Here is a 16,080-nt window from a genome sequence, read left to right on the forward strand (position 1 = left end):
TGCCCCGGTGCAGTGGAAGAAACCCTCCCCTTGTTCAATAAAGCACTAACTCTAAAATGAACGACTTGAAAGTCCCATTTCTCTGGCTGTAGCACTCTGTAGATTCCCATCAGGCCCCTTAAGGTAGTTTGACCTTGTTCGTTGCAGCACTACCTATTTAATGGTGGTCTCAGCTGGCAGAGTCAGCAGGCCAGTTTATCAAGTGCCTGTATCCAGCTGCAGCAGAGCCTCACAGATAGCTGGCCACAGACTGACTTGAAAAATGGTCATTGTAAATTATTAAGCACTGTATATAGCGCAATAAATCACTTAATTGATTATCAGTTTCTCAAGGTTTGTTGTATTCCTGTTAGGGTTAGATTAGTACACCAGTTTGCCTATGTATTTGGTTGATACATGAGCAAACCGATGCCAGATATTAGCAAGTCATGTGATCCAGTTCAGAAATGAGGATGCTCCCTGAACACGGCTGCATAAAAATATGTCAAACATGCAATCAAAATGTACTTTCGATGCACATTTTTCTGCACATCAGTCAAACAAACTTGAAGGCTGATGCACAGGCGATAATGTGCAACAAAACACATTTTGGTTTCAGAAAGTATTTTAAGTGAAGAATTGCCTGCATTTGTTCTCTTTCGTCAGGATGGTGTTCATATGTTTTGGCAAATAATTTTTTTTTTTTTTTTTGAGAGAGAAAAAGATATTCATTTTTAATTCAAATGCCTAAAATATCCCAGAGTGTATCCCACCATTGCATAGCTGTGTTTGATCACCATGCATTAAGGAGCACCTCATAAATGAATGGAGCATTAGAGTCCCTTTAACCCTGATACAGGACCCTCCACAGGATTCTCCACTAAATGAAGATGGCTGGCTGGACTTCTTCGGTGATACTGTGCTTGTGAGTGTAGCACACAAAAAGTGGAAATCAGGGTTAAAAAAAAAAAAAAAAAAAAAAAAGATTGGGAGGGAAAACACTGCAATGTCCAAAAACTTTATTTTATTGCCGTCTTTCACTTCCCCAGTAGCACTCTTCTTCAGGCACCAATGAAAAATGCTCCTCGAAATGCGTTGCAATGCAAGTGATCTGCATTTAAATTTAAGCCTTTGTGTTTTTTGCATCGTGAAAGATGCATATTTTACGGCTGGTATAAAACGTGTTTTGCACATTGCAGTGGTTTCCCTACCTATTGTTTTCTTTGGACTTGTAAGTGTCCCATGAGCTAAATGCTGCTTTGGAGGCTTTGTCAAGAGTAAACAAAACACACAAATTTTAGATCAGCATGGTTTATTGGTATTCAGTCTAAAAATGGCAGCTTTCAAACACATGCACACAGTCAAACCCACAATCCCAGGTAATATCAGTGGAGCTCTGTGCACCACATTATAATGCCAAAGGCGATTAACATCCTGATAAACATAAAGCATGATTAACTAACACCCCGAAACAAATAATTAGGCCTAATTAGTAATGTTCCCAGTGGTGTAGAAAATGACAGGGCAGCAGCCGACCGCCGCCAACATCATCCCACGCTGCTTCACATGGGAGTCCACCCACGGCGGGGGCCAGGCACCTGTGGCAGGCATGTTGGGAAGCATGGGGAAGGGGCTGCAGGAGTGAAGGCTTGTAACTCCTCTGCATTGTTCAGTCAAGCACTGAAAGTAAAATTAGGTAACTGAAGTAGTAAAAATGTCATTTCACATATCCAGATTTACTCATTACACAGTGTGTGTGTCCTTAGATCACACACCAGTCTGCCTTATTTCTGATCTTATTTTTGGTTCATGCATGCAAACTTTCATGTATGACAAATTTAGACGTTGCACTCCCCATGTTCAGTCCTCAGTGCCATTATGCGCTCTTCACACCTCTTTTCATTACTTTGCTGCATCTCTTTACTTCTTGCTGCCCCCGCACGGCCGCCCACCTCGTCTCCTGCCTTTTTTTTTTTTTTTTTTCTCTCAGTCATACATCTTATCTGATCCAGTTTTTATTGAAACACCCGGGGCTCTGTGCCAGTTTTCGGAGGGGGGGACAAAACCGGAGCATGTCTGTCTGTCTGTCAGTTCTCACTCTTGCATGCACGCTGTTTCCATTTATGCTTACTCACGGCTCATGGCTTAGCGTTGCACAATACAACACGGTGTGCTCTCCTCTAAGCTGATTATTTCCTGTTAAATTGATTACACAAGGACTGCCTTCTATTCCCCTTCTCTGTTTACTGGTTGGATACATCTAGTCGCAAGCGAGGTGTTTCTGCAGTTTCACTAAAATGGTTCTTTGTTGGATTATAAAAAAAAAAAAGATGTGATGATATTTTTCATGCTCTTTGCCAGTTTTATCATTACAGCGACACACAAAGGAGTATATAAGCAGTCTTCCCCTGTTACTGTGTATATACGTATGTGTGTGCTTAGTTCATTCTGCACACTTTCTGCACAGTAAAAGTAGTTTTCCCCGATCCCAATTATTCTTAGTTTTTGATGTATGGTTTACCAAGGAGAAAGTGTTCCAAAAAGTGAAGGCCAGTAGTTTCTCCCTCAGCACTGCTCAGGGACGGAAGGTGCTTATTTATTTATTTATTTTTTATTTTGTTGCTTGCCCTGCACTCTACTGAGACCAGACCTCTGTGGCATCTGAGGGGTAAATCTCCTGTGCCTTGTCTGTCTGTGCAGCTGTAAACTAATGGAGGGTGAAGAGGGAAGTGGGAGAGAGAGAATGAGAGAGAGAAAGACAGAGAGAGAGAGAGAGAAACTGCTCTGACATTGTTGTCTGTGCGTCAGCAAACTGAAGAGACAGAGTCACAGACAGGAAGCGAAGGAGGCATACAGATGAAGAATGTGATGTGAGTTTAGCCGTAGCAAAAGGAGCTACACACAAAAAGAGGATTCTTCCTTTTTTTTTTTAAGCTCACTTTAAGTTCACTTTCAAAAGTCACTGAAACTAGCGGGGGCACGTATCCTCCTCTTCCCAAGTTAAGTTGCTGCTGACAGGCTTGAAATGTTCAGAGGTAGAAACAGTTGTTGGGTTCTCTGGAAAGTTTGGAGCTTTTAGTAGTTTTGTCCCAGCTCAAAAAAAAAAAAAAGATCTTTATCCACTTGGGTTAACTAATGGACACTTTAATGGATACACCAATTTACTCTTATTCAGAGAAATCTCCTTCCCCGGCTCTCTCCCTGCCCTCCTTGCCTTTCTGTCTCTCATTACCTCGCCGCCATCGGTTTTGATTTACAACTCCATCTCTCTCCTTGCCCCTTAGGGCTCCTCGTCCTCCAGTCGGACCCGCAGCTTCTCCCTCCTCCCCCACCTACCTCCATCTTCCTCGCCGGGTTCCCAGAGGCACCCGGTCACGCCCAGCAACATCGTCACCATCACCCACCACAAATCTCCAGCTGCAGCTCGGCGGGCCAAGAGTCAGTACCCGGGACGGCTGCTCGAGGTCAAAGAGGTGGGTGTCAGAGTGTCTCTCCTGTGGATGTAGACGAAAGGACCTTTAGATATCATGATATTTCTGAGGTTGCACAGAACAAGCAAGCGGAGATTGATTTAGCAAGAGCACTTTAACAAAAAAAAAAATCCCTCATACAGATATTATTGGAAAAAGGAGAGGTTTTTACTTAATCAAATCTGTCTGGAAAGGTTGACCTCTCAGATGCATGATCTTTTGGACCCGGTCGATCCAAACTGATTTGACCGGCGACTCGTGCTACAAAACTGCACTGCATTTTGCTCTGGCCTTTGCCTTCGTCCTGTCCTCAGGTGGGACACTGGTGCAGTGAGTTCAGCAAATATTTCTGGCCTCCTGGCAGTCCTGATGTATTCCACACTGACTGCAGTGTGTTCACTGTCTGTACTGTAAGTTTAGCTTGGTTGGCGTTTTCCTGTATATATCCACACTGCTTAACTCGGCCAGTGACAGAGAGAGGAGCCGGACTGTCCTGCAGAAACCTCGTGAATCTAATCTTGATACTTTTCATGTTTTTGCTCGAGTTGAACCTCTTCAACCGCGCCGGTCCCATCAGTGGATTCCTCATTACAATGTGTGCTGCTTTGTTCCAAACCTACAGAGCTTTATTTTAAATATTAGTGGAGATCCCAAGGTTTCCAAAGATACCAAACATGTTCTACTGAATGACAGAGAAATATGTATAAAGTGATGCACATTTGATGTAACGCTGCAGCCATAAAACAGTGGCATCTTGGGCTTGAATATTTCAGTCAGCGTAGGTTTGATGTAGCTTCAGTGAAGCGTTGCAACCAGCAGATACAGAATACGTGTGTGATCTAACATGTTGGCTTTTTAATGATGTAGTCACTACAAGAACATCAAATCATATTTTGTGATCTTTGTGTGTGGGGGGAAAAAATTAACCTGGAGCTATCTAAGGGGAAATTTAGGGGGATATCAACATTTAAGGGGTAAGAATGGCGTCTCTATGGGGTAAGAAAATTCTGACACTCTTAGTCCTCTCCAACTTTTTTAAAAACTCATTTGACGAGGTGAAAAATACATGGTGATCAAGCTGAAAACAAAGCTGTTTTTCATAGTTCCAGAAAAGTTAATATTTCAGGGATTCAACATTTTGACTGGACAGATTGTGATGATATGATTGCTGCACACATGTAGAACCCGTATCATTAAGAAAACCAGAATGTGAGCAGTAACCGCCGTAAGATGAACACTGATGGGAAAGTGTCGGTGCTTGCAGAGAAGATGAATCGCGCTCTGCAGTTCTTGCGGAGTGCAGGTGATGAACGGGAGCTGTGACAGCTCGCTACTCCAGTTCCCACTGCCTGGGCAAAATTTGATAGTCCTTAGCGGCAGGACCGCCTCGTACCACAATTCCCTGAATGTACAGAGCAGCGCTTGTACATTTTAATAGTTTTTCTGCCATTGCCATAAGATGTCAAAGTTATGGACTTGCAACTCATACTCTGTTAATTATGAAATGTCTCCACTTGAAATTTCCTATTACTTTCTGACTTGGTTTGAAGTTGAAATCCTCATTAATCCTCTCTGCCTCAGTTGCCAGACCTGTCAGTTGTGGTTACCACCTCGTCCTCATCTGCTACATCTCCATACCCCAATGCAGTCATTCACCGCGAGCTGCTTATCGTTCAAAAAAAGGCGTTTTTTTTCTATATCTTGTCTCAATAGCCTGTCTGCAGTTTGTTTATAGTGATTAATTAAAGGAGATTAGGCTTGACGCTAGGTTTGTGAGGTGAAAATGACTGATAAAGACTTGATTGTGTGTCCTGCTGGCACAATATAGGTAGAAGAGCTACAGCATTGTTTTAATTTCTTTTTCTTTTTTTTTTTTTTTTGAGGTGTGTTGTTCGGGCTGTTGCCAGACTGTCATGCATTTAGCCGCTGAATTATGGAGATAAGATGACTTCAATACATTTTTAGCTGATGGAAAGACTTTCAGAAATGATGACTAAGCTCACTGTGGCAGGGAGGAAGAGAAAGAGAAGAATAGACACAAACAGGCAGAGACAAAACGGACAGCAAGAGAGACACAGAGGGAGGATCCTTTGTTAGCAAATGTAAAATATTTACTCTCTGTGCACCTGAAGAGCACAGGAGGATAATGGCAACTGACAGGGAAGCAGTGACGAATTGCAGCTCATTCGTTGCTTAGGAAATATTTTTTATTTCACCACAGTTTCAAAGTTGTCATGTTTCATCTTTCGGCAGATTAAAGGGAGCCATTTTTGCCTTTGACTCTGAGCTGTTTGCACGCAAGGAGCTCCATTGTGCTAACCTAAATTGTAGACAGCATGTATTCAAATGTGCCTCTGGGAACTCATTCAAACCAGAGTGGATAATTTGGTTTCAAAGTGAGATTTATTTCACACTTCAAAAAAAAAAAGTGACCCATGCCGGTACAAAATAAATCATAGCATAAAAGAACAACAGTGACCGTGACATCCCCCACAATTGATGCAGGTTTTACTGGGTGTAATTTTTTGTTTGTGTGTGTGCGATGAGCAGTATCAGAGACGCTGCTGCTTGTAGCTTAGGGGCTTTTTGGCCTGTTGGTGGCGCTGTGGTGGACCAATCAGTTTCATTTTGTGGATTCTGGATATCAGTGTTAAAACATGTCATTCCCCAAAAAGTTAGAGATTTAACCCAGCATCATTAAAGATAGGTTAGGGTTCTGTTGGCCTGATGGTGGCGCTGTGGCCGGTCAGTTGGATTGATATTGGAAATACTGGATCCGAGTATCAAAATCCATAATTTAACCAGATTTCACCCAAAACCAGCAGCTCAGAAATCGTATGAAAGCTGGATCCCAATTCATAGTCCCTGCTCTGACCTTCCATTATGGAAAACAATAATGCGTAATATACAGACTGCTTTTGAAGGACAGGAGATAATGCAAGTCCAGGGTGACCTAAATGACCTCTTACTGGATTTTATAATGTCAGTACACACCTTAAAGGGTGGGAGGAGCCAGTAACCATACATGCAAGTGTACAAAACACATGACCAACACATGCACTGCTAAATTATGCAAGAACATATTTTAGTGCAAAAAACTCATCCAGGATAAAGCTAACGCACATGTTGAAAATATTATATTGCAAACACCTCAGAGCATGTGGATTACACATGCAGCATGTTTATTCATACAGAGATCATCCTTGGTCTGAGCACTTGAGCACTCAGAGAGAAGATTTAGGATCAAATTCTTGGCTTCGACCATTTTTTTTTAAAGCTGTCAAGCCTCTGAATCCAAAATCTAGTGTTTTTCTAGCAGTGTGGTTTTTTTTTTTTCAATACCACCACCCCTTCTGTTAATCTCTTAGAGGAGCAGATATCTCTTTTACAATGAGATACTGAATAATAACCCTCAGGTGATTATTATTTCCCAAACATAATGCTGTATGTAGTGCTTTGAATATCCTGCTTTGAATATTAGTCATTAGAGGCGCTGTGAACACAGAGCTGACCTTGCTGCTGAAGGGCCCGGGATTAAGAAAACAGTCTTTTACCTGTAGCTACCTGACCAGACACCAGAATAACAGAAACAACTCTCACAGGACAAAACAGCCCTGTAGGACGTTTTAATAGACCACAGGCGAATAACACTGCTTGACTACTAACAGCCCATCATGTAATTGAAAACTCACAGTGGGATCTGCACACTTTGAATGGCTGTATCCCCTTCCCAAGAACCGACACAGCAGGGGTGCAGACTCTTGGACCATTAACAAAACGGTGTATTTAAAACGTGGCATTTTCCTCGATGGCTTTCTTCTGCTTGCCATTCAGCCGGCGTTGCGCGTGGTTTTTGAAATTCTAGGAGGAATATCAATATTTCATGCAAAGCCCTTTCTTTCATGCCTTTCTTACGCATTGAAAACCTGGCCGGCTTCAAGTTGTGTTTAATTCCCCATTCACACGCGCCGTGCTGCGTCTCGGGCCTCATCAAGCTAAGAATATCCCGGCTGAAAGGGATTCGGTCTGGGACAGAGAGACAGAAAACTCGCAAACAGCGGGAGTGGAGGAACATTTCTCACCTCTCAGGAGCAGAGTCTATTTCCCGAAGTGAACCTGGGACAGTTTAGAGTAAATATTGAACAGATGGTCTGATCATTAAGCAAAACAAACACTCCCTTGGTGCTTTCTGTCACGGCTTTTCTCCACAGATGAAAACAAGGACCTCGGCGAAGAATGATTCACCCTCTGTGCCGTTTTACGTTCGGCTGTGTCCCCGATTCTGTCAGAAAGATTCGGGTTGCTGCCTCCTGTGACCTGATTCATATCTGCCGTTGTTTAGCTGCGTTTATATTTGTCCATGTCTACTATCACAGCCCGCGCCCCTCCTTTTCCCTCCTCCTTCCTCATGTAGGTTGTTGTTCTACCTCCCCTACTCACAACAGCCATAAAAGCCCATAAACCTGGCTGACAGATCTGCCGTAGGGCCATTTGATGCTGGAATAGAGGCTACAGGAGTCGGCCCGCTCGGTGATTTATGCACCAACAGCCACAGCGAGCGATAGCAGTGCTGCTGTGTGCTGCTTACTGGTGGATTTATGGTCGGACAGCGGGATTACAGATGAGCCCTAATTGTGTTGTGGACATCATTTATTGTCTGGTCAATATCTTTGATAATATTCCTCTTCATCACTTTGTGAAAATGATGATCTTGAAAATAGCGACTGGCTTGCTACTTACGCTGAATTAGCCAGCGGACAGGGACGATGAGCGATGGCGCGATACACTTATCTCACAACGTACAATTTGATGTAATAAATAAAAGTTCAGTGTCAACAATGTATGATTATGCAGAAATAGGTTTATTTCTGAGCCACAAGTCTTTCTTGCAGTGACAATGTACAAATGTTGTCATTAGATAAGTGTACATCATATAATTTTGAGGGCGAGTGCGTGAAATAGTGATAGTCATGCTGTCTTATTTGTGATTATTACAGAGTAAATCATAGCTAATATCACAGTTCATTTCTCTGACCCACTATAAGTATTGGCACATTTTCAAGTTTTGGTTCTCAGCTTCATTTTCCCTTTTTTTCTCCTGCATATATGTTATTATAAGCTGTTTATTATATATTCGATTTCAGTGGGATACAGTGGGATCTTAACTGCTGTAGTGAGATAATAGTGTGAGATCCAAACCCTCCTATGGTTATGACACGGTTTGGTTCAGTTTTTATCAGTACACTTTAATTGCGCAACAATAATCCTTTAACTTTACAAAACTTTACTTTGTCTGTTTTTCATGGAGGGAAAATTCTCTTTGCACCTCAGTGAATCTCCACACGAGTGGCCTTGTTGTCCTCGCACTGTTGATCCCGTCCCACCAGCGCTCACTGAACCATCCTCACACAAGTGTCCCACCAGCAGCCTCCCGATGAGACACATTCTGTTTCAGCAGCATCTGATCGAAGCGGGGTCTTTGCAGTCTGATACCGACAGTCGTCCACTGAAGTTCAGGACTGAATGATTCATCGGTCTGATTTACTGAAAGACCGGTTGCTTTCTTCTCCTGATTGCATTGTTCCTTCCTCAGCCTCCTCAGCCGCTTCCAAATCAGAATTCACAAACACGTTCAGTCATTTGCTTTAGGATTGGTCTTTCCTCTCAAAGATCTAGTGTAGAGTGGGTGTGAAAATCTCACTGATCCTGCTAAAAGCTACAAATGCCAATGCCGATAAATCACTGAAAGGCAATGCTGGCACACCAGTGCATCGGCTTTGAACATTGTCACGCCGCTTCCCCTCGCTCATAAACAGCTTCCCGTGTCACTCTCCATCCATCCATCCATGCAGCTGTGTTGATAGGAGTCAGACTACATGAGCACATGACTGTCTGGCCCCAGCCACAGCCAGCCTGTCACAACCAGCTGATGTGAACCCATCAAACGCTTTGACTCTGTGTGGAGCGGCACCACTGGGCGCTCGCACTGCCGCGGCAGAGCTAGATCACCAGGGTTAGGCTATTTCTGGAAGCACGGTTGGTCCTGTTGACTCGTGAGAGTGGCGGGTGTGGAGAGGCTGCCTTGCTGTCAGCCTCACTGATTTGGCTTCTTGGGAGAGGGCTGATGGTTTGTTCTGCTGCAGCGTTGTGTCCAAGAGAATTACCACCTTGGAAAAAAAAATCGTATTGGTATGCAAGTGGGTGTGCGCGTGTTCTCTGTCTCTTTTAGGGGTATTTAGGTGTTGTTCTTGCTTTTTTATGGAACACTCATTTTGCATTTTGTATTGGATTGCATCGTGTGTTTTTATGTGTATGTGTGTGTGGGTGTGTGCATGCAGCTGTGCCTCAATATGGGTGACAGAGCCTAAAAGAGACCAGTTTGTCTCTGTGATGTTTACCTTTTGACAGGTTTACAATAAGGACCTTTACAAAGCCAGGCGGGTTGTATTAGTCAGTCAAATGGCCCTCCTGATAGATATCATCTCTTATTTCATTGTTTGTTTTCTCTTTTCTGTTCTCTCACATCCTTCAGGGTATTCTCTCTCTTCTGTTGCTTTAAATATCTTCTGTTTTGCCTGTTTATCTCCTTGCCTCTCACTCAGTCTCAGTCTCAGCCAGGGAAGAGTAAGAAGGCACATCCACCACAGGTGTTTTTTCATGCTTGCATCTTTTCCTTGTCTGTACGGGGGAAAGCTGCATTTCATTAGGCACTGTGACACACAGTGAGCTATGTATTATTTTGGTGCATCCTGTGGGGTTCAGAGAAAAAAAACCAAACAACTCAGTATTTATGAGTTACTTTGCGTTGCATAGCAACACGTTTGCTTGCCAACTTGCATTGTCACCTGTGAGATGCCCCTCTGGTGGATCTGGACCCTGAGGCAGCTATGATTGCTGTCATGATTAGTGGAATACAAATGCTTCCAAGTGTCTTTTTTTATTGTGTTTTTTTTTATGTATTGGCCTATATTTGAGGTCACACTCAAAGGTTTCATGGGTAAAAAGGAGAAATCTGTGTGAAATGACACAATAAGTCCTCACCTAATGTTCCATCATTGAATGTTTGAAGGGCACTACTGTAAGAGTGCAGGGAAAACGATCTCGTATCCCCGCTCAGCAGTGAGGGTCTATAAATAACACGTAACACTGGAAACGGAAATGCAATGTCCACCAGCCCAAGAAATTTTACATCTAAACCAAGTAAATATAACTGGACAATGTTTTTTTTCTCCTGTATCCATGTCTGTGCCACATGCAACTTCACTGCAACAACTTTGAGCAACTCCAAAATAGCTCTCTTAACTGATGCGGGGAGACAGATGTGCTATTGAAGTGTGTGTGTGTGGAGGACGGGTATTTGTGAGGCCATACAATATTAATGAATACAACATTTCCAGGCTGATAAACAAGCCACATTCATTACCCTGAGAGAAGCTTAGGCTCAGCTGCCACCGAGAGCTGATTTCGTCTTCCTCCTTTTGTGTTACATTTAGACTCTTGATAGGTGAGTCATACAGGAATAATTTTCAGAGTGAGAAACCTCGGTTTATGGCTGTGAGATAGTCGGGAAGAACTTTTCTCATTTGAAGAGTTTTCCAATTTCTTTTTTTGTACCCACACCAGAGCTGAAGGCTGCGCGTACGAGCTGCTGCCTGTACAGTCAAGATAGAGGTGATGCCAACAGAATTAGCGCTCCGGGAAAAACTGTTCCTACACACAAGTACAACATAACACTAATACAGAGAAATGATACAATGTCAGAAAACTGCATAATGTCAGATTTACATTGGTTTTCATCATATGAGTATCCACCCTCTCTCTAGATTCATTAAAAAAAGATTATGTAGAGACTGAGAGCTTTGAAAGCATAACCCTACCCAAAAACTAAATGCAGTACAGTCGTAACAGAAATGATATTTTTGTTACCTTTGCCTTTCCATAGCAAAGAATCATAGAAATAGTTTTTGTCTGGCCAGTCTGCAGAAACAGAGATTTACAGATGAACAAGATAAAAAAAAAAAAGTGACAGCTCAATCAGGGAAATGAAAGTAAGCGGAATAAATGGCTGGTGTAGTGGCGGTTCTTTTTTTTTTTTTTTTAATCTCATTTTTATTTTGTTTTACATCTAGACAGTGCAAACCATACAACAGACAACACAGTGCAGCCTGTTTGGCTAATTAATGAGTTTGTTGATTAATGAGCGCACAATTAAATGGGCAATTAAAGGTCAAGTACATGTTGAAGTCTGTGCTCCTGGAAATATAAGTTCATTTGAACAGAAAGAAAAAAAGAAAAGAAAAGAGTGTGTATGTAAGCAGACGGTATGTGTATTTGGGGGTTTCTCCAGCCACTGTGCATGATGGGAGTTGAGGGTAGAAGCCATATGCCAGTCAGGGTCATTTACTGTGATGATGTAACTGTTGAACTGTTGACCCAAATTTTCTGTTCTCCTTCAGGTGATGTCCCAAGCGGAGAGCCAACAGAAGAGCCTGGTCCAGTCCATTGATTCCCTGCCCACCAAAGGCCCTCTGTCCTGCCTGGACCAGGACCTGCTGCTGCTCAAAGCCACGTCAGCTGCCACGCTCAGCTGCCTGGGAGAGTGCCTGAACATCCTGCAACAGACCCAGAGCCACGGCCAGGCACAGTCACAGGCCCAGGCCTCCCAGCCCAACCATGCCGCCCACGGAGCCCCCTCCGGTGAGTCCGCCCCGGGCCCCATTCCAGTGCTGCTACTGGAGCCCCCGACCCCTCCATCTCCCACATCCCCCTTGTCCCTCCAGTCCCCTCCTCCAGAGCCCGACACCAGCGGCAAGGGCCACCTGGCGGGGCTAGACTGTGGCCCTTGTCCCTACCTGACTGGGGCCCTGAACTTGAATGTTTGTAGTAAATGTTGTTGAATGCTGCATTTAGTGCTTTGGTCTGTTGTTTCTACATATGTTTGATTTTTGCTTCGTTCCATTCATACGGTTGTTTTTTTTGTTGTTGTTGTTGTTTTTTTCATATGTAGTGATTAGTGTTGTTCTTTGTTGTGGTTGTTGATTCCAATGTTTGTCGTTTTTTTTTCTTTCTATCCCATTCATTGTTGTGTTATGTCTTGTCGTCAGTTGCATTGAAATTCTGCCAGCATCTAGTGTAAGCATGAATGAAAGTGTGTGAAAGTGTATTTATGGTCAATACTGTTTACAAAAATAATTATGCAAGAATTTCACACTATCTCCCTAAGTGCATGTAAGAAAAAAAAATCAGGGTTTATGTGTCAATGAAAGAGCCTAAATACAATGTCTAATACTATGCACTTCTAAATCTCCTCAACGGATTACGTCTTTGCCAAAGAAATCCACATTGGTGCCTACAAATGTCAGAACTATCTGCCATGTTTAACCCTCTCTGTGCCAGATCTAAATGGATCCAATAAAGCTCTTTAAATGCAAACCTTTTGCAGCCTGAGGGTGCTTCTATGTTTTCTATGCCCCCTCTCTCTGTTTGGGCCAAATAACGAGGGTGGGTTTGGGAGGGGAACAGTCCAAAAGGTGGAAGGTAGACCCCAAATACTGCAGAAGAATTAACTTGCCCTACTTCTGTTGCCAGATAATCTGCAAGTCATTAAAACTCTGGACTAGTTCTTCTACTTCTCCTTCAGTCTAGGGGCAATTACAGCTCTAACTCACTGTAGGAGATGAACAGTATCTGTAAATGTTTTCCAGCAGGGTGGAGTCAAGCTGATTCAAGACAGGAAGTTGCGGTCCACCTCCATCTGTGGCTCTCCCAAGTGGTTCTGGGAAGACCTCTTGGGTGGGCTTTGTGTCTGGGTTTGGGTTGGTCCCTGGACCCCAGTCAGTGTCAGTCCTCACACTTTTTGTTGGTCTTCTGTCCCGTTTACGCCAGCAGTCACCCTGCCCTGTACCTGTTCTTCAGACAGGGGGTGGTGTGGAGTGGGACCGCCGGGCCGCAAGTACAAACATCTCTCCTTCCGCTGCCTGGCTGACAAGTCTTGTGGGGGTCCAGCCGCTCCCCGCTTCCGGCATGTAACCCCCCCACACCCCAGCGACAGTTTTTTTAGGAGGCTCGGCTTGGCCGAGTGATGAGTAGTGAGGCACACTGGCATGGGCAGCATCCAGATTTGATGTGGCTGATAAAGGGAGTGGCTGGCTGGTTGGTTGGTTGGATGGTTTGGTAATTCTTTCACAGGAAATCCTTGCCACTGCATGGGCAAAGTAGCTCCCAGGTAGTGAGCCAAGCATGAGGTCGGGCCGACTTTGGCTGGCACGGTGGTCCTTCCAGGCTCTGATGGCTGAAAAACGATCTAACAACCACGGCCTCTTGGTTGAGTCTGTTTTAGTAATGGAAGTTTAAGGATCTTTGAAAACTCCCATCAAAACCTGCCACATGCAAACCAGACCACGTATTATCAGCTGATGTCATGGAGAATCTTGGCTGCTCGCTAAGCGCTCTCTTGGATTCCCTCCCTCCCCTCCGTCACCCTCCATAAGCTTGCTGAAGGCCCCCCCCCCTCAACCCCCTACACATGGAGGATTTTCCTTTAAGGAGATGAAAATCCATAAAGGAATGAATTTGCCTTGCCACTAGTTTTTTTTTTTTTTTCAACCAGTCCCCTAGCAGCTTAACATGGTGAATAATAATAACGAAAAAGATATTGCCTTGACTCACGCAGAATGGAGATGAGAGGCGAATGGCATGTCACATTTGAAGAGGAAATGAATGAGAGTGGTGTGCACCGGAGAGCAAGAGACAGGGAGAGGGTGGTTGAGCTGGGAAGGTAGACAGGAGGTGGTTATTGGGTCAAAGGTAGACGTAAAAGCATAACAAAATACAGAACATTGATGTCACGGCCCAGAAATGGAAGGCAAAGCTATTGGAAACATCGACTGCATGAATGTTTGTCTCTCATTTGTTCTGCACTAGCCTTTTGATTCACCTGCATGCTCCTATCCAATGGCCAAGACACTCCTACTCAATAAGAGTGTCTCTACTTCTGGTGCTTCACTGTGACATCTCAAAGCAAACTTTCACTTGCTCTGTGGAATATATCTGTCAAATTTAATTTTTAAGAGTCCAAATTTGCAATATTCATCAACCAGTTATCTACTTGTGAAAATTTCTGCATAAAGACATAGAGTGTCTACTTTAATAATATCCCCCCCTCAAAACCTCTATTAAAATATACTCCGAGAAGACCATTAACCTTTAAAAGCCTCAGGAATAACCTTTAAAAATCAGATCAAAAATTCTATTTTCATTCTATTAACGCCTTGCTCTGCCCTCCAGCAGGGCCACCGTGCTCATGTCCACACTGTACACCTACAAAAGGACAGTACCGCAGGAGACGGTTCGCTCACACTTAAAAGGTTCCCGTCAGTCAAGCTGTCAGCTGACCAAACCAGAGGCCTGGCCTAGGGGCTATTTTAGAGCGTTTTGTCAGGACAGACTAGCCTCAGGCACATCACCAAGCCAGCCTGTCTCTGCACAGCTTGCTTCTCACTAATGGATATCAGAGACTGGGCTCGGTACATTAGACTTTTAACCTAATTTGAGTGCTGGGATCGGAGATGCGGATGGCCTCTAACACTGCAGAGTGCAATGGGATCTACTACTGTGATGTACATTAGAAGCCTTCCAGTGAAGAACTCAGTTTCAATTTTTCAAATGAGTGACGTTTTCAATGACAATCTTCATTTGAACAATCCCACACTGATCCGTGAGTTGCAGTGATCAATCTTTTATTCTCGGCCTTTTTTTCTTTTAATGCATGTCTGAACTTTTTTGCAAAATGTTACTTGTGTTGTGGCGCTCTCCCCGCCCTGCAGATATTGTCCGCTGAACTATTAGCCTGTGCAAACTCAGTTGACCAAATTACATCTATTTTTTTTTTTTTTTTTTAACTAATCAATGAAAGCTCTCCTCCTGAAACCAGCATCATCAAACCAAAAGGCAGACAACTTGATGCATCTTAGATGTTAAAAAACCATGATGGTACAGAAGAGTTGGATTAAAGGAAAACTACATGTGAACTGATGAATCATCACTAAAATGCCCTTACAGAATTGAACTGAAATTTGAATTGAATTGGGACCTTGTGACCTGGAATCAAATTGAATCAGTGAATCAGTGACAATACCCTTTTGAAGAGTGTGAGTTAGTATTGTGTAAATTCATACAGTAGACAAGATTCAAGACAGTAGATGCTGAGTATTCCCATGCAACACTCCACTGATTTTAAATGACTATACAGGTGCACACATGTTTGATAAATTGGCATATGTGTCTTTGAAGGCTTAGTTATGTGACCCAGGTCTTGGAGAATGTAGCACTATTATGATTCTGTGTATGATTTTGTTGTTTGTGGCCCTGAGTCAAAATGAATCATTGTCATTGTAGTCCTTCCTGCATGTTTGACTTGAGCTGAGTCAATACATCGCGAAAGCCCGGGCCATAATAATGAACACATATTAAATCTGAACACACACATACCTGAACACGCACTCTCACAATTTCCTGTTGTCTCCTTGTCTCTGTGAATCAGACAGCCTGGCTTCAGGGTCGCAAATGAGCACTTTAATATCGAATATGCCAGAACTAAATCAGATATTAATATAAGCTACACCACAACAGA

General features: G+C 43.4%; 1 protein-coding gene across 1 annotated transcript in view; it reads left to right on the forward strand.

Annotated features, from left to right (window-relative positions):
* The window catches only part of osbpl10a (oxysterol binding protein-like 10a), a 64,943-nt gene that overhangs the window by 25,857 nt on the left and 23,006 nt on the right, over positions 1-16,080 (forward strand). Inside the window, exons 5-6 of the mRNA XM_030064512.1 lie at positions 3,264-3,452; positions 11,906-12,146. Of these exons, the coding sequence (XP_029920372.1) occupies positions 3,264-3,452; positions 11,906-12,146 (430 nt within the window). The remainder of the gene's footprint in view (positions 1-3,263; positions 3,453-11,905; positions 12,147-16,080) is intronic.

This window comes from Myripristis murdjan, chromosome 11 (assembly GCF_902150065.1).
Source record: "Myripristis murdjan chromosome 11, fMyrMur1.1, whole genome shotgun sequence".
Taxonomy (NCBI): domain Eukaryota; kingdom Metazoa; phylum Chordata; class Actinopteri; order Holocentriformes; family Holocentridae; genus Myripristis; species Myripristis murdjan.